Source organism: Euleptes europaea, chromosome 3 (assembly GCF_029931775.1).
Source record: "Euleptes europaea isolate rEulEur1 chromosome 3, rEulEur1.hap1, whole genome shotgun sequence".
Lineage (NCBI taxonomy): Eukaryota > Metazoa > Chordata > Lepidosauria > Squamata > Sphaerodactylidae > Euleptes > Euleptes europaea.
Genome location: NC_079314.1, coordinates 86,544,078 through 86,571,937, shown reverse-complemented (window position 1 = coordinate 86,571,937; position 27,860 = coordinate 86,544,078). Strand labels below are relative to the sequence as shown.

The following is a 27,860-nucleotide window of genomic DNA, read 5'->3' as shown; positions in this document are numbered from 1 at the left end:
TGAAAATTACTGAAACAGCTAATTTCGGGTTTATTTTTGGTTCGGGTATATCAATATGCACAACCCTACTAGGAAGTCACTGGTTCAGATCTGACATCCACCGTGACCTCAGGGGGGTAGGTGCTGAGGCAAGCCCCTGTTTCTCCATTTCACTCCTGTTCACAGTGTAAGATTGATAATAGTCATATCTTACAGAGTTATTGTAAGGATTACAAAGGTAATGCATAGAAAGAGCTTTTTGTTTACCATACAAATGCAAAGCAGAATTCTTCAAATACCATACAATTTTTGGCTGTTAAAAATATACCACTTGTTAAGGCATTTGTGACTGGACATGACTGCACACCCAACAAGCCACGTCGCCATTCATTTGCATGCTGCGCAGTTGGCTAGTGGTCTCCAGGGTCTCAGCAGCCATCCGTGGCTTCCTGTCCTCCCCCCTTTGCAGTGTTAATGGATACAGTGCTTTGGTATGACTTGCAGTTTATGACTGTGACTCATAAATTGTGGCCATGAGTTGGGCTGTAGCGGAGGGAGGGAGTGCATGCTGATTGTTGCTCACCCCTCTCTGCCCACATTCATTCTTGACCATTCATTTTTCAGGGTAGTTAGGCATTGGAAGCCTTTGCCCTTTTCCTTGGTATCGGGTGTGCTAATTGCAAATAGGCCAGAGGTGAGGGCAGGAGTTGGAGGAGTGGCTGCAAAGGATTGGTGGGTCACTAAGCTGCTCTTAGGGTGAAGGGCATATTTACAGTGCAATTAGGTCTACACTGTTAGTAATCCTAAGCCAGTCTCAGAAATAGGTCTCGTTTTATTCAATGGGGGGAAGTATCCCAGGAAAGAGTTCTTAGTTCTGCAGCCTCAGTTAGGTATCTTAATTATTTTTAAAAGCCCCCGCCCCTAATAGAAGCCCAGTTTCAGGGTCTTTGTATGGTGTGGAATCCAAGACACAATGTTTGAAGTCTGTTATCTTCCTATCCCCCTTCCTCCTCCCAGATTTCAGATGTCATCTCTCCCTAGCATTGCCAGCTCTAGGTCGGGCAATATCTGAAGATTTTGGGGGTGGAGCCTGAGGAGGGTGGAGTTTGGGGAGGGGAGGGACTTCAATAGAGGGTATAATACCATAGAGTCCACCTTCCAAAGAGGCTGTTTTCTCCAGGTGAACTGATCTGTTGCCTGGAGATCAGTTGTAATAGCGGCAAATCCCCAGCTACTACCTGGAGGTTGGCAACACACTCTCTCTCACCTATGCTGGCAAATGATCAAGAGGAGGGCATATAGAAGACTTGTAGTTATGAGGGACATTATTATGAATGGTTTATTTGTTTATTGTGTTTATTTCCCAGTTTATTGCTCCTGCACTTAATCCCAGACAGAAAATGTGTCCAAACAGAAAGCCTGCTCAGGCAAACACTGTAATGAACCGCTGGAGGAAGAGAGTTCCATTAATGTACCATAGCTATTCAAAATGCCTCTCTACCTTCTATAGAAGAAATATGACTGAATAGAGCATCTATATTTTTACTAATTATCAGTTTTTTTAAAAAATGATAGCCGCCATAGCAGCCATTCTAAAATCTCTTGTTGGTATTAACCAAGAGAAGTGCAAGGCAAACAAAATTCTCATGCACTAACACACATTTCTTCCCCTTGTATCACTTTAAATGCACAAATATAAATACTAGCCACCAGACAAAATTTTGGAACTTAAATCACAACAAGAGGGACCTTGGTTCAGAGGCAGAGCATCTGCTTGGCACGCAGAAGGTCCCAGGTTCAATCCCCGGCATCTCCAGTTAAAGGGACTAGGCAAGTAGGTGATGTGAAAGACCTCTGCCTGAAACCCTGGAGAGCTGCTGCCAGTCTGAGCAGACAATATTGACTTTGATGGACCAAGAGTCTGATTCAGTATAAGGCAGCTTCATGTGTTCAAGAGGCAAAATGGCCAAGTCCCTGATAGTGCTTGGAGTTCTGTTCTGACAGAACTTTTTGCCTAGGAAGCACACCGTGTCAAGTATACTTGGACATTGGATCAACCTGACTCATTCCCAAATGAAAAAGAGAAAACTTGTCAAAATGGGCAGGTTGTTGAAGCAAAACATCTAGCTCCCTCTAGCCATATTTAGCTAGGAAAAAATATCATGTAAACTCTTTTCTGATAGCAAAGCTTAGTTTGAGGGTGTTTGCAAGTTTTAGTATGCAGATGCAGTGATTGATATTTTAATCAGTAGAAAGATGACAGCTCTGTGCCTTGGTTGAATGTTTATAATGACATTAATATCCCAGAAGAGGTGTAACCAACCCAGCAAGAGTTCATTTTAGAACTGCTTCTAAATTGAGAGGCACCACATTTTGCAACAGTGCAAATCATGCTGTGTCTGTGACATAATTCAGGATGAATGAACTTTGGAAAGAATTAACTCATGAAAGAAGTGACACATTTGGAGAATTTGAGACATCAGGCCAGACTTCCCTAGTCAGATTTTGTAACAGGGAGAAATGGCTGACTGTTCCCATTTTTCACTTTCAAGCAGACACTTTCGCATGGTGCTGATGATGAAGTTGCAAGGCCATCATTTGAATGTTAGAATGGCTCCTCAATGTGTAGGATTTAGGTTTTTATTAACCGAAGCTCAGAAAGAGAAACTGTTCTTCCTGGGGTGGAGTTTTTTTTCCTGTGAAATCCACAATACATTTTAATAGTCCCACATGTAAAACCCAATAACATTTGCCCATAAAAATAGTTGTATTAGAAATGGACATATTCACTACAGCGAATATATTGACCCAAATAGGCAAAAGAAGAAGCTGTAGTTTGAAGGTAATGTTCCATTTGATTAGCTGAGAGAATGTGGTGTAGGTGTGGGATGTGCCTGTTCCTTGAATCTGTCTGCTGATGTGCCTCTTTGCCTGTGAGTTTCTCTTTTTATGAAATGCCAGTGCTCTCCTCCTTTTAGGGCTACTGAAGAATCAGCATCAAAGAAGCATTGTAATAAGTACCCCTGAGATCCGCAGGCAGCTGCGATCTCATTAGGATTCACCGGTTTAAGTACTGCTCATCTTATGGTCCCCACCTGAAATTTGCTATACTTCCAAATGAGTGTTTAACAGTGCAATCCTAAACAGAATTACACCCTTCTAAGACCATTGAAGTCCAATGGGATTAGAAGGGCAAAACTCCAGGTCAATTTGATTCGTAGGGTTAATGGATGATGCTGCACATCTGATCTCTCTAGCACTCCCAGGCAAGGTGCACTAGCTGGCCTTTCAGCATCCTATAGAAGCTCCCCAAGATGATCATGGGACCAGCTGATTCTCTTCTGCAGTTTGCACAGCAGGCTCCTAACTGTAAGCACAGGCATATCCTAGGAGAAGAGGCCTCAGTTCCCAGTGGTAAACTACAAGGTCAAAAGAACCCAGGAAACTGCCACCAGGCTAAGCATGCTCTTAGGATTGCGTTCACTACCTGTTGCAACTCTGTAATGAAAATTGTCTGGTGTTGCAGGTAGATATTGTAATGCAAATGTTTAGTGTTGAACATATTTTTGCTGTTAATTTCCTGTGTACAATTGACATTTGCCAAATTCTTTCCAGTGGATAAAGGTGGACTCTTGTAGACACTGAATGCAGGAAGCAAAGACCAACAAATTTAGGAATAAAGTGGTGTACCCATAATGCAGAGGGTGTGTTGGACCCAGTTTAAAAATGACCTTTAAAAGTCAAAACATCTTTACTTGATATTGCTTGGATAGTATTGCAATCACCCCATTTTCTTCCCTATGAAAAGGGAGTTACTAAGCTAAAATCCCTTGTGTATGTTTCTAGCTATACAAAAGGGATAAGCAGCTTCACATTTGTAATCACATCTTCATATGGCAAGGGATTACTTTGGGAAGGCCAAGGAGCCCAAAGGTTGTATAAAGCAACACATGAACTCAGATGGAATGGGAGAACCATGGTGTCATGATGAATATCAGCTGACTCTCTGCTTTGGTCACATTGTGAGAAGACAAGAGTCACTGGAAAAGGCAATAATGCTAGGGAAAGTGGAAGGCAGTAGGAAAAGAGGAAGACCCAACATGAGATTGGTTGACGCAATCAAGGAAGCCACGGCCCTCATTTTGCAAGATATGAACAAGGTGGTTAATGATAGGACATTTTGGAGGTCATTAATTCATAGGGTCGCCAAGAATCAGAATGACTTGACAGCACTTAACATACACTGTTTGACTATGTTCAAAAGGGTTTGAGCAATCCTGTGCTGTCCAAAATGGATTAGGTAATGTGACAAATAAGTACTAGTCCATTGGTTTTCTTTTATAAAATAAGTAGGATAAATAAGCTATAGAGACCAGGGAAATAAATTGGAGGTGGGGAGAGAGAGAGAGAATTTATTCACAAAGTAAGAGAGAATTATAGGATACAGTTTTGTTTTTTAAAAAATAGAGTATTCAGTTATAATGTTTGTAAGCTGCCTTTTCCCAAACGCAGAATTCAAACTCATGAACTAAAACTGGGGGGAGGATGTTTTCTCTTCATGAGGTGGGAGATTTATTTATTTATTTATTTACTCATGTATTTATTTTACAGGACGACTATTTTTCCCCAATGGCACTGTAGAGAAAGGCTGCCCTCTACTGTTGGGATAAATAACTGCTACTATCCATAGGCTTCCTACCCACATATTTCATGCCAGCTATAAGCCTTATACGCCTTGTAATTCACAACCAAATCTTTGGACATTATCACTGCACAGTTACTAAGGAGTAAGTCCCAATGAGCTCTGTGGGATTTACTGTGAAGTAAACATGCCTGAGGCAAACAATACAGTAGGTTGAAGTCAGTGGTGTGGAAGCATTAGCAATTATGTTCAGGGTATGCATCAAATGTGCAAATATAGAGGTGTTGTGCATCTGAGGATCCTACTCTGCGGATATCCATAAGTAGGGTTGCCAACCTCCAGCTGGGGACTGGAATAGGGTGCCAACCTCCAGGTAGTAGCTGGAGATCTCCTGCTATTACAACTGATCTCCAGCCAAAAGAGATCAGTTCACCTGGAGAAAATGGCTGCTTTGGCAATTGGACTCTATGGCATGGAAGTCCCTCCCCTCCCCAAACCCTGCCCTCCTCAGGCCCCGCCCCAAAAACCTCCCACCGGTGACGAAGAGGGACCTGGCAACCCTGGACTAGAAATCTGGAATTTTAACTGATCTCCAGGTAACAGTGATTACTTCCCCCAGAGAAAATGAAATGAATGGAGAATTGACTCTGTGCCGTTATACCCCACTGAGGTCCTTCCTCTCTCCAAACCCTGCCCTCCCCAAACTCCTCCTCCCCAATCTCCAGGAGTTTCCTGGAGTACTAAACCAAATAACCGTGTTGTGTCAGGATTATGGCTACCAATGTACTTCGCAGATACACTGTGAATTATCCGCAGATACACTGTTTGGGATTAAGAATGCCATAGGAGGCTGGAGCCATCTCTGGGTTTCAAGACACTGTAAATCCATTTGAAGTAATAAGACCATGAGATTCCTTCAAAAAGCACTATGCATTTACTGTTCTTAATAACTGTGTAAGTTTGTCTCAGTTCTACTTTATTATTGTGTGTGTGTTTGTGTGTGTGTGTGTGTGTGTGTGTGTGTGTAAAGTGCCGTCAAGTCGCACCTGACTCATGGCGACCCCTTTGTGGGGTTTTCATGGCAAGAGACTAATAGAGGTGGTTTGCCAGTGCCTTCCTCTGCATATCAGCCCTGGACTTCCTTGGTGGTCTCCCATCCAAATACTAACCAGGGCTGACTCTGCTTAGCTTCTGAGATCTGACGAGATCAGGCTAGCCTGAGCCATGTTACAAATAAGGATTTGTTTCTGTTATGGTGTGAGTAGTAGCCATCTGGCTTAATGTCAGAGTTCTCCCTCTGGGGCATCTACTTTACTACTGGGGGGAAAGTCACAGATGGAATGCCAAACTGGCCCATTTGTAGTGCCCCTGTCCAACGGGTACCTGCTGCTCCCTAAGGCCACTTAAGCTGTAGGGAACCCCCTCTCATGCACACCAAAGGAAAACAAGATGAAAAATTAGAGCAAACAATACCACCAAATTCCAGCTCGGCTGGCTGTAAGGCTGTTGTCAATAATGTTGACAATCATCTGGCAGGTATATGAGAGAGGAAGAAAAAAGAGGGGAATGAAACCCAATCTAAAAACAAAAGCTGGGTACCCGAGGTTGGGTGAGAGGAAAATTTATGTAAGTCTATGTGGAAATATTACAAATATATTTATTAGAAGCACTATACAGATTTTAAAATTCTTTAAAAGCATTAAAATGGCACAATGGCCAAACTTAAGGTTGATATCTGTAACCACAAACCCAAACGCGTTTCGGCCTCTAGGGCCTTCATCAGTGGTTAGTTAAAACCTTTTCTAAAATCTGCACACATCTATCGAAATACAATGATGTGAACCAATACAAATACAAAATACAAAGTACAAACAGTTTAAAACCCAAACTGGCCCGTGAACGCACCAGCAACTTACCTCGCAATTTACACACATCCAGTACAAAAGCATCCAAGACAAGTTTAAATTTCTGTTCCCACCATGCCGCCTTTCTCCGCTGCATTTGATAAGCCCAGACCGGCACTCTCTCCACGCATGCCCAGTCGGCGCTCCAAGCAAGGACGGCGATTGGTCCTGCGTTAGTAAGGGAGGCGGGGGGAATGCGAGGGTTGGCTGGCAGCAGGAAGTGGATGGAACACGCATTGCATGTTCCCACTTAAAGGCACCGGGTGTGGAGGACGCTTTTTTTAATTCGCTGTATAAGCGGATGCGCTTAACGCGGCGAAATTGCGCTCTGGAGACGTCCTCAGAATCTTTCAGGTGAGTTGAAGTGGGAACATGCAGGGAAAGCCCGCAGAATTCGGAGCTGCAAACGTGCAGTGCGGACATGGCCCAGGTAAGTGAATATGTTGTCTGAAAAGATAGAACAGAAATGGGTTAGTTGCCATCTGTTTGAAAGCCCATTATATAGGTTTAGTTTAAAATGTTTTAGAAATACTTACAAAGTTTATTCTCAATTATTCAAACAACTGGTATATTGGGTTTTTGTTGTAGTACTGTAAAACATAATAATACGGATTGGAACCCTCAATTCATCATTAATCAAATTAAAGTAATTGCTTAGCTGTATATATTAAATATGCCAATGTCTAAACACATACCTGGTTAGTATAAGTCTCTCGTATATTTTGTGTGCAGATATCAACCTGGTGATACTGCTTCAGTATACGAGAGACTTATACTAACCAGGTATAATCAGTACTACAACAAAAACCCAATATACCAGTTGTTTGAATAAGTCACATGTGACTTGATAGCAAAAAAAGGAGGGGTTGCTGTCAAGTCACATCTGATTTATGGCGACCCCTGGTGGGGTTTTCAAAGCAAGGGATGTTCAGAGGTGGTCTGCCATTGCCTGCCTCCGTGTCACGACCCTGGTATTCCTTGGAGGTCCTACACCCAAATACTAGCCAGGGTCAACCCTGCTTAGCTTCTGAGATCTTTTTAATCAGTTCAATTCGTCCTGGAATCTTCTCCAACTGGCTACCAAAAAAACACAAAAAAACCTGGCCTGACATGCTCCTGGGTTGATGTGCAGCAATCAGCAGGTAAAGCTTTTCTTGGCAAAGAGTGAAGCATTCTCAACTGTGGACTGTTGCAGCAGAAGCTACAGGGGCTGATTCAAATAGCAGCAGCCCTAACTGCACAACAGCATGCAACGTTCATGTTGTCTTTACCCAAAAGGTTCATCTTTTATGTAACCAAATTATTCTAGAAACTGGGCTTTTAAGCACATGCTTATGATTAATCCCTTAACAAGGGTGCTCAGAACTGTTTGAGGAGCCAGCTGGAGTTAACTTGCACAGATTTTAATAAGAGAGTTAAATGTTCTTATATGTCTCTCATTGAAATTAATGGGATCTAACAGTGTTTAATTTGGCTGGATTATGTTCTGTATTTTTTTTTAATGACCAGACATTTAATTTAACTTGATTTATTATTACAAATCTGTTTTTTCCCTACTGCATATCAGGGTGACTGAGCCCCAAATCATTTTATAAAAAATAAATTTGGGGGTGGCGGAATTTCAGGGAAACCAATAAACTGCTCTGATTCTCCAAGAGAACAGTAGATTAATCCACCCTCCACTGAGCAAATCAAATTACAAAAACACTCCCAGCTCTGGGTAGGCAGTTATGTAATGGATGATGTATACTTGAAGGACCCTTTGATCCTGTGTAATCTAACATAAAATAAAATCCAGGCTGGCAATTAGTGCAATTCTGTGCTCTGTGGCCACTGATTTAGAAACTCTTCCCACTCTTCACATTAGTTATTTTGGATGAAAACAAAGAGCTTTCAAGAAGTTTTAGGTTCAGGCCCGTCCCCCAGAATACATTCATTAGCATGCAGAGGTGTGCAAATGAGTCTCCGTTTTGAGCAGAAGGAAACGGTAATTCTCAGGATGAGAAATGAGTTCAACTTTACTGGCACCTTGAATTCCCTGACTCTCTGCTGAGGCTATAGATAGAGACAGGCATTCACACCAGCTGTGACCATCATGGGCTTTGTGCGTTGGACGGGTTGCATCTGGATCGAGACCCATCAATTCATCCTGATTCTGAACCAGTTGCCAATTCAATCACCACTGGACATGAATGACTGAAGTCTCCTCCTCTATGTTTCCCCCAGAAATGCTGTCCCCCAGTGAACAGAGGTCACTTCTTATGCTTAATCCCAGCCTGCAACACCAATCGTTCCCTCCCTAATCTTTCAGAACAGCTGTGCTGTGATTGCATTGTGGATTATAAAACGTCCATTTCCCACAAAACAGCTGCTGACTGGTTGGATGGCATTAAATACTCAGAGAGGAACTGGGGGTGGGAGAAGGCACAGGGGGAAAAAACTTTATGGGGGCTAGGATGAGTTTGTTCCTTTCCATCCATTCCTAGCTGGAAGATGTGGGAAAAGAAAGGCAGGTTCCGAATCCCCCTGTCAATGCTGCTGGCACATTAAACTACAGGAACTGGAGAAGCCTCCCGAAAGGTAAATGGTATTCTTGGTGTTACTGGGAGAGGGTGTGGCTGTGTCATTGTGTGTTATCAGGCCATTGTAATGGAAAGGAGATTTCTGAAAGGAAGAATTGGGATTTTCTCTGTAGCCATCTTTTCCAAATCTGACTCTTGTTACTTCTGGGCTGATTCTGAATTAACATTATTTCTTCTGTGCATTATAGCTATGCAGAAATGCACAACAAGTTTTGTTTTAGAATATTTATTTATTTACTTCATTTACATCCCACCTTTCTCCCCAGTGGTGACCCAAAGTGGCTTACATCCTTCCCCTGTTCTCTATTATATCCTCACAACAACCCTGTCAGGTAGGTTAGGCTGAGAATGTTTGACTGGTCCAAGGTCACCCAGTGAGCTTCCATGGGGATTTGAACCTAGTTCAGATCCTAGTTCAGCACACTAACCACCATTCCACACTGGATCTCTGGGTAGAAAGAATACAAAATCCCATGGCTCTTAGAGGAAAAATACATGAGCAAGAACAGGAAGAGTTATAGCATTCTGCTCAGATTCTGCCCTCTACCCTGAAAAACCAATGTGGGTTTTGTATTCTGACATCCCTGTGTATTCCTTCTTGGGTGTTTTTGCACAGAAAAAATGTTCCCATTGAGTCTTGGCCCTTCATCTCCGTCCCCTCCATTCTTTCTGTCCCATTTTTATTTTTTGTTCAGTTATTTATCTGGAATCTCTGCACAGATTCTTAAGTATCTACAAGGGGGGCTGTTTTTAAGGTAGAGGCACCAAATTTTCAGCATAGCTGCTGGTGGTTCTCCTTAACAGAACCTGCAAGTTTGGTAAAGATTGGGACAGGAGATCTGAATTTTTTGGGATTCCCCCAAAAAAGCCAGGGGGAAAAAAGACCCATACTGATATGGGGATTCGGTATTTTTCAGGAATCCCCAAAATATACCCGCATCCAAAAAATACTGAATTTGCCTCCCTCCATGTCACAACCCTGGTATTCCTTGGAGGTCTTCCATCCGAATACTTGCCAGGGTCGACCCTGCTTAGCTTCTGAGATCTGATGAGATCAGGCTAGCCTGGGGCTCTCCAGGTCAAGGCAAAGTTGCTTCTTACCTACCTTTAAATGCAAATAAAATAACCTGAGAAGATCTTTTAAAATAATGAGCTGAATATATTATGGATATGTAAAATAGCAGTTCACCTAAGCAAACATTTCTTCTTCCCTGCTCGTCTGAATATTCCTGATCACTTTATGCAAATATAGATCACGTACCCATGTTCATCTGTCTGTAGCAGTAGAAAAGAGCAAGAGCCCAGTAGCACCTTAAAGACTAGCAAAATTTCTGGCAGGGCATGAGCTTTCGTGAGTCACAGCTCACTTCTTGAGATACCTGAAGAAGTGAGCTGTGACTCACGAAAGCTCATGCCCTGCCAGAAATTTTGCTAGTCTTTAAGGTGCTACTGGACTCTTGCTATTTATGCAAACATGTTAGTCCATGATACTTTGGAACTCACAATCACAAGAGGGTAAATAAAAGATTCATTCTAGAATTTCGGTGCATGGTTAATGGAACGGAGATTCCAGTCTAGATTTGTGATAGTTGTGAGTATGAAATGAGAGGGAGTTACTCCTTGATTAGTTAATGAATGGGATCTTGTGCACCTGAAACAGGGCTGCATGCTCAACATCACTTGCTACAAATTAATCACCGCTTAACCACCTTGCCATACTCACAGCCTGGGTGGTTTCTGGCTGCTCCGAGCATTTCACAATGCTCTCATCTTTATTAGTCATGGTAAGTACAGGACCAGGAAACAGTAGATCTTCTCTGTCAAGTCAGTCAGAATGATCTTGTGTATGTATCTAGTACATTTTTATCCTGCCTTTCTCCAAGTTGCTTGGGGCAGTGTACATGGTTCTCCTTTTCCCATTACTACACTCCTGTGAGGTAGGTTAGGCTGAGAGAGAGTAACCAAGCTGTCATCATCCATGACTTTCATGACTAAGTAAAGGTTCAAACTTGGGTCTCAGTTCTAGTTCAGCTACTACACCACACTGTGGTTAAAGATGCAGGTTTGTAGTTTGAACTTGGAATAGGGGCTTGCTCCATCCACTCCACACATCAACCTGGTATTGCAGTACCTCCAGGAACTGTGCACCAAATTGTGGGGAGGGGAAGGGAAGGTTTTTGTAAGCCGGTTTGATTCTTCCTTAAGTGGCTGAGAAAGTCAGCATATAAAAACAAACTCTTCTTCTCCTCCTCCTTCTCCTCCTCCACTTTACTGTGTTTCAGGGACCTTAGGGTGGAGAATTCAGGTCTTGCAAACATTACACATTCACCTATGCTTTCTTCAAGGAAACTCTTTTTCTTGTGCTCTCCCCATTAGATTTTTTGAATGCAGTTTGAAAAGGCTGAAGTGATAGAGCTTCTACATCTCTTCTGAGACCTTCCTCACAAAAACGTTTTGTTATGTCCTTATTATTGGTAACAACTTGGGTTTGGCGGGAAAACCTGAGTAGTCCTGGACAATGTGGGAGTCTGTTATGCTTGCTTGTTTGTTGCAGATGGAGCTTTGGTCCCTGCCTTGGCGTCGTGCTGTCCTTGCTGTGGTGCTGAACCTGCTGGCCCTCAGCCTGTCCACCACAGCCCTGCTTGGCAGCTATTGGTGTGTTGGAACTCAGAAAGTTCCCAAGCCTTTGTGTGGGAAGAGCAAAACCACCAAGTGCATTGGTGTCCCTATGCCTCCGGATGGAGGGACTGGTAATTCCTCCTTTCCAACCCAGGATGTGGTGCACTACAGCTGGGAGACTGGGGACGATCGCTTTGCCTTCCGCTACTTCCATACAGGCATGTGGGTTTCCTGTGAGGAGAACATAGAAGGACCAGGTAATGACTCAGAAGAATACAGGACCTTTATTGGCATTTACAGTAACAAAACAAACAGGTAAAGCAGCTAAATATGGATCTAAAAAAGGAATGAATACACAGTTCATCAATAAATTTTATAATAAACAATTAAATGAGGGTTCCCCTCCTCCTTTCTCCCTCCTTTAGGACCTTGGCCAGGAACTCGGCTACTTGAGTGGTAACTTCGAAGCTTTTGTCATCCAATAAATGGCCTATGTTTCCAGTAGTCTTTGCAGTAGTAAATTGAGGAAGAGAGCTAATTAAGCTGCATCGAAGCTGTGTGAAAAGTGGACAGTACAAGAGAATATGTTGTATTGTGTCAGGTTCTTTGCATTGACACCTACAACATCTTGCTTCACGTGGTATTCCCTTGTATCTACCACTAACAACAGCTGAAGGAAATATAATAAATCTAGCTAACAAAAATTCTCTACGGTGAGAGGGTATAGTTAAGTTAGAAAAATACTGGGCCATAGAGTTTATTTGATAAGAAAGGCCTAAAAAACGAGGGGAGCAGATACCTTCAGCACCGGCTTTTATTATTTGGGAATCACTGTCCCATATCCTTTTTTGGATTGTCCTAAAATATATATAATTCACTGGAATTGGACAAGGAATCAAGATCAATCCCGAGTGATCTGATCCTATTTAAGATAGGAAACAATTGAGTCAGTATGTAAAGCTGCCAATAAACTACTTGGGGTGGGGGGATCGAAAATGAGAGCGTAACCAGTATTTGATAGAATCTGGTGCTTGGATCACTACTATTGTGTGCAGTCCCAGCTCAGTGCACAGAGAAAAATAGCAAACAGAGTTTGAGACGCCAAGGATGCGTTTAAAAAAAACTGCCCTGAGACACTCCACTTCTTTATTAAAACCCTGGATCCAAACTGGGATTCCATACAAAAGTTGCGGGATCACAGTGGCTTGGAAAATCTGTAAGGCGGCCGGAACAAAATGGTTACCCTTCTTATAGTAAAAACTAGTTATTGCAGCCATCTTATTTTTTGCCAAGGTAAGGGACTGATTACGGTGTGCAATCCATTTTAAATTATAATGAAAAGAGACCCCCAAATATTTAAACGTTTTCACATGTTCGATTTCTCTTCCCTCAATTTTTCAAACTGATTGCTTCCAAGTCTTAGAAAAGATCAGAATCTTGGTCTTATCGGAATTAATAGATAGGGAATTCCGTTTACAGAATAGGATAAAAGAAGCTAACAAACGTTTAAGACCCATCTTTGAAAGGGATAGGACTGCTGCGTCATCCGCATATAACAGAATAGGGACTTTCTCAGAGCTTCGCTTAGGTGCAAGGCCATCAGTATTAGCCAAAAAAGCAGGGAGATCTGAAATAAATAATTTAAATAAGTATGGTGCCAGTACACAGCCTTGCTTTACGCCCTTTGTCACCTGGATTTTTTGGGTTAGGAGGCTCCCCTCATCAAATCTAACTTGACAGGTATTGGATGTATGGAGGTTACGTAATAAAGACAAAAGGCGTTGGTCAAGGCCCATATGGCATAGTTTCTCCCATAAAATCTGTCTATCGACTGTGTCAAACGCTCTTTGAAGGTCGATAAAAGCAACATACAGGTAATGACTCCAGAAAGGAAATTATCGAGGGGTTTAGTGTCAGTGTGTGGGAAAGCTGGGAATGTGGACTTCTTCTTTGGGACATAGAGGGTGAACACATGAAGCTGCCTTGTACTGAATCAGACCCTCGGTCCATCAAGGTCAGTATTGTCTACTCAGACTGGCAGCAGCTCTCCAGGGTCTCAGGCAGGGGTCTTTCACATCACCTACCTGCCTAGTCCTTTAACTGGAGATGCCAAGGATTGAACCTGGGACCTTCTGCATGCCAAGCAGATGCTTTACCACTGAGCCACAGCCCCTTCCCCAAAGGATGGGGTGTTAGAACTGAAGGTTGCCTGTGCAAACCACCCTAGACTGGTCTGACAGAGTGGCTTAGAAAAGGATAAGTAAGGCTGATTCAGTAGATATAGCTAGCCACATTGGAACATGATGAGGAGAAATAGGCACAGGTGTGTGTGTGTGTGTGTGTGTAATGAACAGAGCCAGAAACTGGAAAGGCATATAGGTACAGTCTGAACACTTGCTTATAATCCAATATGAAATCAAAGAAAGACTTGGCAATCTGCTAAACTGTGCAGGCTAGGATTGCCATCTGGCCAGTTTTGAACTCTCTTGATCTTTTTTTTTAAGCCCTTTGAACTTTGTTTTAACTCAGTTTCAAAACAAGAGAATGGGAAATTATCAATCATCAAACATTTAAATGAACTAACATCCATTGTTCCCTGCCCTTCTCTCTGTGTACTTCCCAATGTACTGGGCAGCAGATGACCGTTGGGCCATATTTTAAGAAATTAATAATGCCTCCCTAAGCAGAGTTGCTCCCTTTCAAGCCCAATGAAGTTAATGGATTTAGAAGGGTGTGAATCTGTTTAGGATTGCACTGTCAGCATGTAATTCTAGGCATACTTAGATTTTGGAGTAAGTCCTGTTGAATTCAGTGGGACTTACTCCTGTGTAGACATAAATTGGATTGAGGCCAGGAAGTACGAAGTATCTCAGGCATCCATCTCGGTACCATGTGATGTGTAACCCAAGTATTTCTGTAGAGCAGGAGATTTCAGTAAACCAGATGTTCTCAAGGAGATACTTGAGGGCATTTTTATCACTTGCTCCCCCTGTGCAGGGCTCCTCTTTTTTGGACTCTGGAGAAAAATCTCTGAGGTGGTAGAGTCTTAAAGTGCATCTAGGCTGTTCAAACAGCAGGGGGCTCCCATGATTCAATGCTAGTCCATGCAGATAGGGATGAATACATTCTTGGGCTCTGTTTTGCAATGGTTTCTCTACTTGCATGAAGAGATTCTGTTCCTTTTCTCTTACACATTTTTCTTTAGAATTTTTCTTCTGTTTTGTGAGTTTTTCTCATAAATACCTATATGAATACTTATTTGGTATTCAGGATAAATTTATTTATCTATTTACTTTAGAATATTTCTATGCAGCCTCTTCAGAGTCCTGCTCAAAGTGGCCTATATTTAAAAACCACAGTATTAAAACACAAGCCGTTGGGCAGATGCTGCATAAAAAACAGAAGCAGACCATTAAAACGCTGTTAAGATAAAACCCCTAACAAATCCCACATTTCAGATGTGTTTGACCGAATTAACATTGAACAGTCATGCACTGTTCCCCCAGATGTGTGTGAGAGAGGGGGATTGCCAACTCCAGGATAGGAAATTCCTGGAGGTTTGGAGGAGCCTGGGGAGGGTGGGGTTTGTTGAGGGGCCTCAGCAAGGTATATTGTCATCGAGTCCACCCTCCAAAGCAGCCATTTTCTCTAGGGAAACTGATCTCTGTTGTCTGGAGATCAGTTTTAATTCCGGGAGGACTCCAGGCTCCACCTGGAGGTTGGCACCATGAGAGAGAAAGAACATCAGACTGGAGGTGATGGAAGGCATGAAATGCTGGCCTTTGCGATCCTGAGCTGCTCCCCAGTCTGCACAACCTACAGGCTTCTGTGCATTCTGGCATTGCATTGAGAGAGTCAAAGCCCATTATGTGACTAAATGCATAAGTATGCAATGATTTTGTAGGTGTAAACAATGAGGGGAGCATTCAGATCTGTTTTGATACATGGCGAAACAAATGGTGCACAGAGAATCTTCAAATATGTAAACAGCATTTGATGATCCCTGATGAACATGTTTTCTTCACCTTTTCTGGTGCGGCCCATCTGTGCAGTTCTTCAATATTCTGATCAGTGGACAGGTCAGGTCAGATTTGTTGGCAAAATCTAATGGCAGGAAAATTTCATGAGTAACCCTACATACAGGATTTGGGATGTGGAAACTTAACAGATTAGCATTTCAGGGAAGAATGCTGTTGGGAACACATCCTCCATCCCTAGGGTTCCCAATTGCCCAGGTGTGGCGGGCAATTGCCCACCAATCAACTGGGTTTCCCGCTGACCAGCTGATGGTCAGTGGGCGGAAGCAGAAAGGGGAGAATGATCCCCACCGATCGGTCCCGATCTGGCTTGGAGATGGAGGGAAGAGCCTTCCTCCTAGCCCTGCTGTGAGCGTGCTCTGAATCCACAGAGTGTGCACACAGTGGGGCTTTGAAGGCTCCTGCCTCCCTTTCCAAGCTGCAAGTCAGATTGGTCCTGATCAGGCTTGCAGCTTGGAGACGGAGGGAAGAGCCCTCCTCCTAGCCCTGCTGTGCACACACTCTGAATCCACAGAGCATGCACACAGAAAGGCTAGGAAACTGGAAGTGGCATTGGGAGCGTGCTCCAATCCCTCCACCAGCCCATAAGAAGCTCCTACCCAAGGTAAGTGGAGACCTTTCCACCCCCACCCCCCTCACATTTCCTCCCACCAGTGCCTCAGGCGCTGGCAGTTCAAAACACAGGAGGTCTCCTACTATAGTGGGAGGCCTGGCAGCCCTAACATGGTGCGTTCGTGTGCCTCCTAGGGGTACTACAGCTTTTCTCCCATCTTTCTTAAACCTGCTTTACACTGCAAAATTTTGGTGTTGATCATAGTGAAGCCAGGACAATCACCATGTTGGTGAGAAAGTTCAGATGTTCCTGGCCGCATGGCAGCCATTAACTTGATCCTAGGATTGTCAACCTCCAGGTAGACCCTGGAGATCTTTCAGAATTCCAGCTGCTCTCCAGATGACAGACATCAATTCCTGTGGAGAAAATGTGTTTTAGAGTGGACTCTATGGCATTATGTCTCACTGCAACCCTTCCCCTCCTCAAACCATTCCTTCCCCAGGCTCCGTCCCCAAATATCCAGGATTTTCCCAACCTCAATTGGCAACCCTACTTGACTCTGTCCTGGTGGCATCCATTTCATTCCTCCACCACTATGGACTGTTTTGTTTTTAAACTAGCAGTTCCCTATTGATGTATTGACATACCATTATAACAAGTTCTGTGACAGGTTCTCTCTTGCCCTTTCCATTGTAGATGGAAGGGGCTAGAGACTTTAAGAAAATTCACAGAACCTGTTATACTTATTATAATAGTATATCGATATAACAATGTGAAATTGTTGGTTTAAAAAAATTGTAAAGCCCCAGTGACTCAGAGGAGAGAGGATTGTTGCTGGCAGAGAAACTGCAGGGAGGCGTGCCCATGTGGAGGCCCCATTGCCACTGCACTGTATCAGCAGCACCCACAATGGCAGCAGGGAAACCACACAAGCCTGTTCCCATGTGGAAACACCCTTTGCCTTCCTGAAAGCCACACAATTGATTTGTTTCTTAAAATGGAGCTGGCCATTTCCTGGGAGAAATACAGTCTGCAATACAGACAGATATTGGCCCTACCCACATTGTGGGTCACACCCCCTTCTTCTTAGAATCTAGAAGAATATAATCTTGAAATACCTTGTATGAATATAGTTTAAATTGTGGAAGTAATTTAAGTGAACTGACATTTCCTTCTTGCATTGCCTAGCAGAAATTAATATTATTGCTGTTGCTATTGTTGTTGTGTTGTTATTATTATTATTATAGATGAGAAATGTCGCAGCTTCATTGAACTTTCACCGCCAGCTGAGAGAGGTAAGAACAAAAGGTTTTTGTTGGGCTGCTTTGGCCCATAGATTGGAACAGGCCCAGTCTTGTAACCAAATACGAAGGGTGCGTTGGGCACAGGCTGTTTTTCATCTTCGGCCAGTGCTTTGAAGTCTGCAGCAATATTGTAATATGTCCGTCTTGTGATTTTTGATATAAAGACTCTTGGCTTCTCCTGTTTTCAGCTTCATCAGAGTTGCCTGTAAAAAAAAATGACCTAGTTTTGGTGCATAAAATAGCAATGAAAATATGGCTGACCAATCTTTTTTGAACTTCAGAGAAAGCATATGTAGACTTTGAAGAAAAGATCCAGAGGTCCAGAAAAGGGATTAAATTATTAACCGCAAGTGGAAACCTGCAAAAAAAACCTCCCCAAGTATTCTCCCTCCGCACCTCTGGTTTGGTCAAGGTTAAGCTTGGCTGGGCTTGCACCTCCTCTTTCTCTTCCAGTTTCTGTTCTCCTAGCTTTTGCTTACTAGCCAATTTTCAGTCCTCCTTGTTATGCCTCCCAATTTCTTCTCTTTCCAGTTGCTTGCATTGCAGGCATGGGTGTCTGGTAATGGCATGTGCAGTAGAGTTGCCAACCTCCAGGTGGCACCTGGATATTTCCTGCTATTACAATTGATCTCCAGGTGACCAAGGTCAGTTCCTCTGGAGAAAATGGCTGCTTTGGAGGATGAATTCTATGGTATTATATCCTGCTGAGGTCCTTCCCCTCCCCAGGCTCCACCCCCAAATCTCCAGGTATTTCCTAACTAAGAGCTGGTAACCTAGGGTTGCCAACCTCCAGGTACTAGCTGGAGTTCTCCTGCTATTACAACTGATCTCCAGCCGATAGAGATCAGCTCCCCTGGAGAAAATGGCCACTTTGGCAATTGGACGCTATGGCATTGGAGCCCCTCCCCTCCCCAAACTCCGCTCTCCTCAGGCTCTGCCCCAAAAACCTCCTACCAGTAGCGAAGAGGGACCTGGCATCCCTATGGTAACCCTACATGATGTGCAGAGTATTTCCCCTGGATGCTTACCTAGAGCCCACCAGCCCATTATTAGAGGTTTCCAAATGCCCAGAGATCCTTAAATGGTCAAATGCTTTTCTTCATTCATCCACCTACCCACAGAGATGTGTTGGAATCTTAGCTGAACAGGACTGCTTATCATGTAATACACTAAGACAAACACAGCCCACCAGTAGGGTTGCCAGCTCCAGGTTAGAAAATTCCTGGAGGTTTTTGGGGCAGAGCCTGAGGGGGCGGGGTTTGGGGAGGGGCGGGACTTCAATGCCATAGAGTCCAATTGCCAAAGTGGCCATTTTCTCCAGGTGAACTGATCTCTATCAGCTGGAGATCAGTTGTAATAGCAGGAGATCTCCAGCTAGAACCTGGAGGTTGACAACCCTACCCACCAGCCACATATAGTTTTCCATCATGGTTTTGCTAAACCACCCAGTTTTACGGCCTGCTCTGAAGTACATATAGGATGTTGTATCAAACACTTGGCAGACTACCATACATGGCTGGTGGGCTGCATTAATCCTGGGGGTTTTACAAGTTGTGCAGGCCTGTTCCAAAATCTTCCTTCCCTTCACTAGTTTAAAGAGGACAGGAAGATGAGAACCCGCTCTGCCACACTGTTAAGCTGAATTATTTCTTTCACCTGACTGTGTCCATAATAGGAATCCTATGGCTGTCACTTGGATCAGAGATGGTTTATATAAGCTTGCTGTTCATTAGTTTCATCCTCCTCTTGGTGGAGATGATATACACAGGAAACCCAGTTTGTGGGCTCAAGCTGAATGCCTTTGCTGCTGTCTCCTCAGTATTGTCAGGTACGTACCTGTCTGCTTTAAAATGTATAGTACTAGTGGGGGCCTGCAGGACTTGCAAGGGGTATCTCATTTTCCATTCCCCACTATTTCTTCTTTCCCTTTGCTGAAACCCCCTTTCCCTACTTCCTTTTCTCCTTCCCACCCTTTCCCTACTTCCTTTTCTCCAGCCAACGTACTCCCTTGCCTGCAGCTTTCCCTTCTTCTCTCCCCCTGGCATACCTTCCCAAGGAAAATTCGGGCTGAGTTGTGCAGAGCCAGTCTCCAGGCCAGACTAGCCCCAGTTGCATGGAGGGGAATCTGCAAGGGCTTGCAGAGGGCACCTCATTTTCCCCTGTATCCCCTTCCCACACTATTTCCTCCAGGCAGTCCCCATATCCTTAACCTTCCCTGCTTCCTTTTCACCTTCCAATCCACCAACTAACCTACCTTTTATTTGCCCTCTATCCTCAGATATATTAATTATTTATTTACTTCATGCATACCCTGCCTTTCTCCACAAAGGGGAGCTTATATCATTTGGCTCTCCTCCATTTTATCCTCACAACAACCCTGTGAGGTAGACTGAGAGTATGTTACTGGCCCAAAGTCACCCAGTGAGCTTCTGTGGCAGTGGGGATTTGAACTTGGGTCTCCCTGGTCCTAGTCTTAAACTCTAACCATTACACCACACTGGCTTTCACAAGGTGGCTGCTGTTCAACAGTAGCAAGCAGCCAGGCTTGGGTGAGTCTTTGGAGGTCTTTAAGCAGAGGCTGGATGGCCATCTGTCGGGAGTGCTTTGATTGTGGGATCCTGCATGGCGGGGGAGGGTTGGGGTCACTGGGGATGTGGGAGGAGGTAGTTGTTAATTTCCTGCATTGTGCAGGGGGTTGGACTAGATGACCCTGGTGGTCCCTTCCAACTCTATGATTCTATGAGTCATGAAAGTCATATGGTATCAAGTCACCTGGTGGTTGCTGCCAGGCCTGGAACCATGAGTCCTCCCTCAAAAACCCAAACAGCCCTGAAAGGGGCCCTCCTCCCTGCCTTTTAATTACAGAAACCAAGGCTATTAATGGCTGTACTATGGTGGTTGCCAAACAAAAGCCACTGAGGACATTCATTTCTTAAAGCTACAGGCACTCTTTCCATCATTGGGGAATGCCCCAATGTATTTCTGTTAGAATTCAGATGTTGCTGTAAACCTGAGGCTTTTCTCAGGTTTGTAGAAACATCTGCCCTGTCTGTCTGTGGCCCCAATCTCTGGATTTAAGTATCCTCAGATGGGGCCACATTGAGAATTATATATCTATTGATCCTCAACATAGCCTCATCTGAGGAAACTTAAATCCTTGTTACATTGATAGAGAAGGAAGGTACTCCATGATGGAAACCAAGGGGGTCTATAATGATTACCAGACACAGAATGATCATGTACACCTGAGCAGCTGGGAATTTAAAAGCAAAGGGAATAATACAACTGTGATTTGGAGAATAAAGAAATACCCACAGTAAATCAGAATAAGAGAGGAAATAGAAAGGATGCCAAGAAGAGGACTAGGACCCAACGAGAGCAAATATTAGCAGATGATCACATGAATTACAGAAGTGTTTCCTAAAACTTCGGATTCTAATAGTGTACGATTCTAATAGCTCCTTAGTGTGTGAGAGAATCAATGTTTATGAATGGTAGTTCTGATATTTCATTGTGGCCCAGGTTGGATAACCTTCTTTTCTTTGCTTCCACTTAGGCCTGCTTGGGATGGTGGCACACATGATGTACACTCAAGTTTTCCAGGCAACTGTTAACCTGGGGCCAGAAGACTGGAGACCACATTCATGGGACTATGGTTGGGCCTTCTAGTATGTGCCCTTTTTACTTACTGAAATATGTTCTACCACGTTTCTTAACTCATTGAACATATGGTGCTGCCTTATGTCAAGTCATTCCCATTAGTCCATCTAGTTCCTTATCTCTCCTGATGGCTCTGCAGTGTTCTTGGGCAGAAATCTTTCCCAGCCCTCTCACCAAGTTCATTTCACTGGAGATTGAACCTGGGACACTGTAGATGTGTTCTGACCCTAAGCTGTGGCTCCTCCCTAAATAGGGTAACCAACCTCCAATGGGGGGCTGGAGATCTCCAGGAATTATAGCTGATCTCCAGACTGCAGAGACCAGTTCCCCGGGAGAAAATGGCTGCTTTGGAGGATGGACTCTGTGGCATTATACCCTGCTGAGGCCCTTCCTCTCCCCAAACCCTGCCCTCCCCAGGCTCAACCGCCAAATCTCCAGGAATTTCCTAACTCAGATCTGGCAACCCTATGTGGCCCTGTAATAGAAAAATTAGAGAACCACTCCTCATCCTGGCAGTACATATAATGTACAGATAAATTGATTGTGAACTCATCTAAAAAGCCAGGGCCAATTTTCATTAGTATGCATCAGCAAAGTTCAAGACATCAATCCAGTGGTTTACAACATAAACGTGTAATATCAACTACTGTTAAATCCACTCTGGAGAATCATCTCTTGCTTCCAGGACCCAGCTGCAGAATGCCCGTCCCTGTGATGCTTCTCTGTTTACTGCCATTGTACTGATGACTCATCTCTTGTCTTGTTAATAATGACAAAGACTTGAAAGACTTAAAAGCCTTTCACATTATTCCACTGCTGGGGACTTTTGGTTCAATAGCTGCAATAGACATCTTGCTTAGCACTCAGGGTCACTGCTCATTTGGGGATTCAGTTGTATAATTTGTAAAATGTCCCTCAGACCTTGAAGATGGTAAGGATTTGGGGAAAATAAGAGGTGTGCAAAACCAGATAAATTTTATAATGGAATTGTTATCTTGGGCAGTTTCCACGAGGCTTATTTGCTTCAGATTTGATGCTGTTGGGAAATGGTTTTCCTGCTTCCCCCACAGCATTGTGGTGCATTCCTAGACCTCCCCATGGTTTCTCAGACTGCAGCAAAGCCTGGATAGCTTCCAGTGGGGTGGGAAACGGTGGGTTTTCTGAGTCCTGCCCATATGGCAGCCATGTTCTTGCCTGTCCTTGTGGCAGTGATTTCCTACCTTAATCAGAAATTGAATAGCAGACTGTTACAACAGACTGTGTATCAGCTTTCACATTTTCTTTAAAAAGTGGGGGCAGGGAAAGAAAAGTAAGACTAACCCCTTTCACTGTTGAGATGTAAAGGGAAAAACATATCTCAGAAAGGGGCTATAAACTTTTTTTTTAAATGAAAGTTAGGAATCAGACAACCCGATACAGAGAGAGTTACAATATTCAGTTGCCAATTTGAAAAGAAAAAGAAAAAGCCCTAATAGCGGGGACTGGGGGCAGGGGACAGGGAAACTACTGGGAAACCTGCCATGCGGAAGCTCTGTTGCCACTGCACTGTATCTGAAGCTGTAGCAGCAACAGGAAAACTACACAAGCCTGTCCCCATGTGGAAAACACCTTGGTCATAGCTACATATTTCCATGAACAGCCGCCCAGTTCTTTGGCTTCCAACTGGGTCCATCTCCAATGTTGCAAGTCCCCTTTTTTGCCACTGCAGTTTATGCTTGTGACATTATTCAAGCTGTAGATGTCTTTGTTTACAGCACTCTTTTTTCACATTTGCAATCCCAGCATGGGCTTTGCTCTGGCTGTACTTATTCTCTCTTACTGTCATTTTTGTGCACAAGAAATACAGGGGATACAATGGTACAAAAGGGAACTGCTGGAGAATCCCCTTAAGTGGTGCAGTTGGCAGTCAGTCCCACTCTCATTTTGAAGTACAGTTCCACCTTAGCAAAAAAAAATTATGTCTCCCCAAATGGTATCTACTGGGGCCGGTGGTGGTGATACGGGCTTATAAAATAACTGAGAGAGAGAGAGAGAGAGAGAACATTCCTTCCTTTCATAATGCTAGCATACTATAATTTATAATCAGCCAACAAAGCTGATGGGCAAGGTTATATCAGGATATAAATTTAATAAAATAAATAGGAATGACAAAAGGACAGACTTCTGTACACAATGTGTACTTAATAATATGAGATGAAGGGCATTAGTTTAGGTGCTTTAACAAGGATGAGACAAATACACTCACAATAGCTATTAGCCGTGATTGCTAAATGGAACCTCTGTGCTAAATGGAACCTCTGTGCTGGGGACAAACAAGGAGGCACCACGATCCTCTTCATGCCCTGCTGGGGAGCTTCCAGGGACATTTGGCTTGCTGCTATCGAAAACAATACTCCTGCACATGTAGTTTGCAACATTTTTGGTACAGTGACCCACAACTCCAAGTTTACTTGGTACGGTGACCTACTTAAAAAAAAAAACAGCATGGACAAATCAGTAAAACTACAAAAGCCTGGGACCCATTTCGACAGGCTATGTAACCCACTTTTTAGGGTCAGGACCCACAGGATAGGAAATGCTGCTCTAGGTCAGTGATGGCGAACCTTTTAGAGACCGAGTGCCCAAACTGCAACCAAAACCCCACTTATTTATCGCCGAGTGCCAATGCGGCAATGTAACCTGAATACCACCCCCAGAGGGGGCCCAGAGGGAGAGGCTAGGGTTGCCAAGTTCCTCTTCGCCATTAGTGGGAGGTTTTTGGGGTGGCGCCTGAGGAGGGCGGGGTTTGGGGAAGGACTTCAGTGCCATAGAGTCCAATTGCCAAAGTGGCAATTTTTTCCAGGGGAATTGATCTCTATTGGTTGGAGATCACCTGTAATAGCAGATCTCCAGCTAGTACCTGGAGATTGGCAACTAGTTCCTTAGTGTTTTCTCTCTACATATCAAGACAAATGGAAAGGTGTTTGGAGGATAGCTTGTGGGCACTTCAAAGGTGGAATAGGACTGCACGCCCCTCCGCCCGCACAGACCCAGAGGGTGCCGGAGAAGCCGCTGGAAGGAAAGAAGGAAGGAAGGAAGGAAAGAAGGGAAGGGAGGGGGAAAGGGAAGGAAGGGAGGGAGAGAAAGAAAGAAAAAGAGAGAGAAAGGGAGAAAGAAATGGAGCAAGGGAGAGAAAGAAAAGGACAGAGGGAGACAGAAAAAGAAAGAGGCCATTTATACATGGGAGGTTTTGCCTTGGATTTGCCACTCGGTGGGGCGCGGCGGCAGGCTTGTGAGAGGCGAGCAGGGTGGGGCAGAGGGCGCCTCCTTCGCACCCACCGACCAGCCATGCCCCTCCGCCCGCACAGGCCCAGAGGGCGCCGGAGAAGCCGCCGGCCATGCCGAGTGTGAGCGCTCGGCTTCTGTTCCCCGCTCTCCCACCCGCCTGGCTGGCCGCGCACGCTCCAGCGGCGGCAATGGCGGCAGCTTCTGTGGGAGAGTCCGGGGGCCACTGCCAATGATGTCGGAGGTTCCCCACCCCTGGGCTACAGCCTCCCCCATCCGGGGTGGGGCAGAGCCGGAAAGGCCAGCGGCTTGGAGGAACCGTGCGTGCCGGCAGAAAGGGCTACGCGTGCCGGAAGTGGCACCCGTGCCATAGGTTCGCCAACACGGCTTTAGGTGATACAATCTGAAATAGTACCAGTGCAATCCTAAGGAGAGTTACAGCCTTCTAAGTCCATTGAAGTCAATGGGTTTAGGAAGTTGTAACTCTGCTTAGGATGACAGTGTGTGTCAAGTTTTTATATAGTGGCAAGTCCTTGTTCTGGCTGGTACTTCTTCCCAATATTTGTTGTTGAAGTACCCTTAAAATCCCTGCTGGGGAGGGCTGGCTCCAGGGTTTTGGTCACCCCAAGCAGCACACAGTTTTGCTGCCTGCCCCTCCACCATTGCTTCCTAAACAGCACAACATGAAAATAACCTGAGTAATAAGATAGAGTTTCCTGGGATATAATTTGCTTTTACTTTTAATACCTGTAAAATTTTATACTTTAATTCATAGCAAGGGATCTTAAATCCATGACAGAATACATTGTAACAGGTAATTGCTCTCCTTCCTTCTCAACCAAAAGGAGTTTTGTGGCACCTCAAAGACTAGCAGATTTATTGTGGCATGAATAATTGCTGAATTAGAATTTTACAGTATATGTGATTGTATTAACCAGGGTTTAAACAGACACCATTATGGCTGTTGTTAATGCCCACTGCAGTTAGCTTGTACTTTTGAGTTATATATAGAAATGCCACAAAATGCACCTCTAGTGTTCCATGGCCCTTTAACACCACTGTTCACAGTTTTTCCTCCTTCTATATCCATTTGTGCAGTTACATCTGCTGACCTCAGAGTCTCTTAATGCATCTGATGAAATAGGCTTTAGCCGTGAGTGCTACAATAAAAACTCCTAACCTTTAATGGTGGCATAAAGTATCTTCTTGGTTTTTCCACAACAGATTAACATGGCTACCCCTCTGTAATTGACCTCTCCAATTCATTTGTGTCAAGGGTGGGGTGGGGGGCTTAAGCATCCTCTCCCCACATGTTATGCTTCCAATCCAAATCAGGCACACCTGGAAATTGAGTTAAGCGCACAGAACATGTAAAGCATGTCTCTGTGAAAGTCCTGGGAAGGAGGTGAATACAATCTAATATGTAACATTAATGCAGTCTGGTCCTTAGCAGGATTAGCAAATATAAACAGTGAGTCCACAACATTTTCCCCTGGGAAGAAATACCCACCCTTGATTGTTTCTCCCTACATCATATTCCCGTTTCCAGCCACTTTTTAAAAAATGTATGTTTTAACATATTTAGCAGATCAATTTGGAAAACAGCATTTTCATTTTTTAGAATGTTGATAGTGACCCTTAATGCCCCAAATTGCATAAAGGTTTGAAAAAAAGCTGTTCCCTTCCCCCAAACTCCCCCTCGCCTCCACTTCCTGTGTGGCTCCTGGTTGATGTCCTCAATCTGAATTGGAAGTAGCCAATAGTGAAGCCATCAAATTTTCCATTTACATTGAATCTTCTGGAAGGAAAGTCAACAAATGTACAGAGAAGTATTTATTTTATATAAATTCCTTTCTGTGCTTGCCTCCATAATTTATGTAAACAATTATAAGGGAAGGGAATTATGCCAGGGAACACCTGCGTGGTGTAGTGGTTAAGAGTGGTGGTTTGGAGCAGTGGAGTCTGATCTGGAGAACTGGGTTTGATTCCCCACTCCTCCACATGAGCGGTGGAGGCTAATCTGGTGAACTGGATTTGTTTCCTCACTCCTCTGCATGAAGCCAGCTGGGTGACCTTGGGCTAGTCACAGCTCTTAGAGCTCTCTCAGCCCCACCTAACTCACAGGGATCAGAAGGAGCAGAACCCATTTCCATGGCATGAGATTGTGTCTTCCGTTTGTATGCACAAGTCTTGTATCTTGCTCCCCATTCTGCTTAACTGGAAATAAACCCAGCATGGTGTAGTGGTTAAGAGTGGCGGACTCTAATCTGGTTCAATTCCCCACTCCTCCACACAAAGCCTGCTGGGTGACCTTGGGCTAGTTACAGTTCTCTCAGAACTCTCTCAGCCCCAACTACCTCACAAGGTGTCTGTTGTGATTGTAAATACCTTGGAGACATATTAAGGTAGAGAAAAACAGGGTATAAAAACCAATTTTTATTCTTCTCCACCTTTAGCATGGCCTGGGCCTCCTTCACTTGCTGCATGGCTTCTGCAGTTACAACTCTCAATACATACACCAAGACAGTGCTGGAGTTCAAACGCAACCATCAGAAATGCTGCGATGGGAGCTTCACTGCAGATGAGTCTCAGCACCACCAATGCTTAATGCAACCACAGTTCCACCACAGAGAACAGCTCCAGGAAAAATCTCTACTCTCAGTCTCCGAAGGGGTTGACTTCTACTCAGAACTGCAGCAGAAGGTGCTACAGAGGGAGCCTGACGTAGAGCTGAATATGGTTATGGGGAAGTCAGTGAGAGAAGATCCCTGTTAGACTGGAAAGTTCAGTGGAAGCGCAAGAGTACTCTTGACCAGGACATTTGCTTCCTCTGGGATTCTGGCTTCTTTCATCCACTGATTCTACTGGGGGCATTTGGGGGTGGGGGGAGGATAGCCTGTAGTCTCTGTTATCTGGGCAGTACTCTAGAAACTGTTACTTGAAGCAATTAACCACAAAATAGGTCTATCCGGCCAAACCGAGGCAATGGGGACTATGCTGGGCACAGAAAAATGCATTAATCCATCAGAGTACTCTAACCTGTTTGGGGCTGTACAGCTGTTCTTCAGAGGAATATGGGGGGTGGGGGGTTAAATATAGATAGCAAACAATGCTATGTGAAAAAGGTGTTCAAGTAGGCACTACTGCCTTAGATTCAGAATGGTATGCTCTGATTGGTTTCATCTGTATGAGGGGTACAACGTTGGCCAATATTTGGATCATAATAAACCTATTTCTTGTTTAATAACTGTTTGGGCAGGGATCAGTTCCTTGGGTGACCCTGGGCCAGTCACTCTCTTTCTCTGCCTAACCTACC

At 44.2% G+C, this 27,860-nt stretch overlaps 1 protein-coding gene across 1 annotated transcript; it reads left to right on the top strand.

The window, feature by feature from the left end:
- Positions 1 to 11,658: 11,658 nt before the first annotated feature.
- On the top strand, positions 11,659 to 27,319 carry GSG1 (germ cell associated 1). Its single transcript, XM_056846902.1, has 5 exons — positions 11,659 to 11,983; positions 17,564 to 17,611; positions 19,296 to 19,448; positions 21,177 to 21,288; positions 27,001 to 27,319. Exons 1-5 carry the CDS (start codon positions 11,662 to 11,664, stop codon positions 27,317 to 27,319), a joined length of 954 nt encoding a protein of 317 aa, XP_056702880.1. The 5' UTR covers positions 11,659 to 11,661.
- The last annotated feature ends 541 nt before the right edge of the window (positions 27,320 to 27,860 follow it).

Excerpts from the sequence above, each read along its gene's own strand:
- GSG1 (XM_056846902.1), top strand. The coding sequence starts at position 11,662 with ATGGAGCTTTGGTCCCTGCCTTGGCGTCGTGCTGTCCTTGCTGTGGTG. Across the intron at positions 17,612-19,295 it reads TTCACCGCCAGCTGAGAGAG|GAATCCTATGGCTGTCACTT; the intron begins GTAAGAACAAAA and ends TGTCCATAATAG. Across the intron at positions 21,289-27,000 it reads GACTATGGTTGGGCCTTCTA|CATGGCCTGGGCCTCCTTCA; the intron begins GTATGTGCCCTT and ends CTCCACCTTTAG.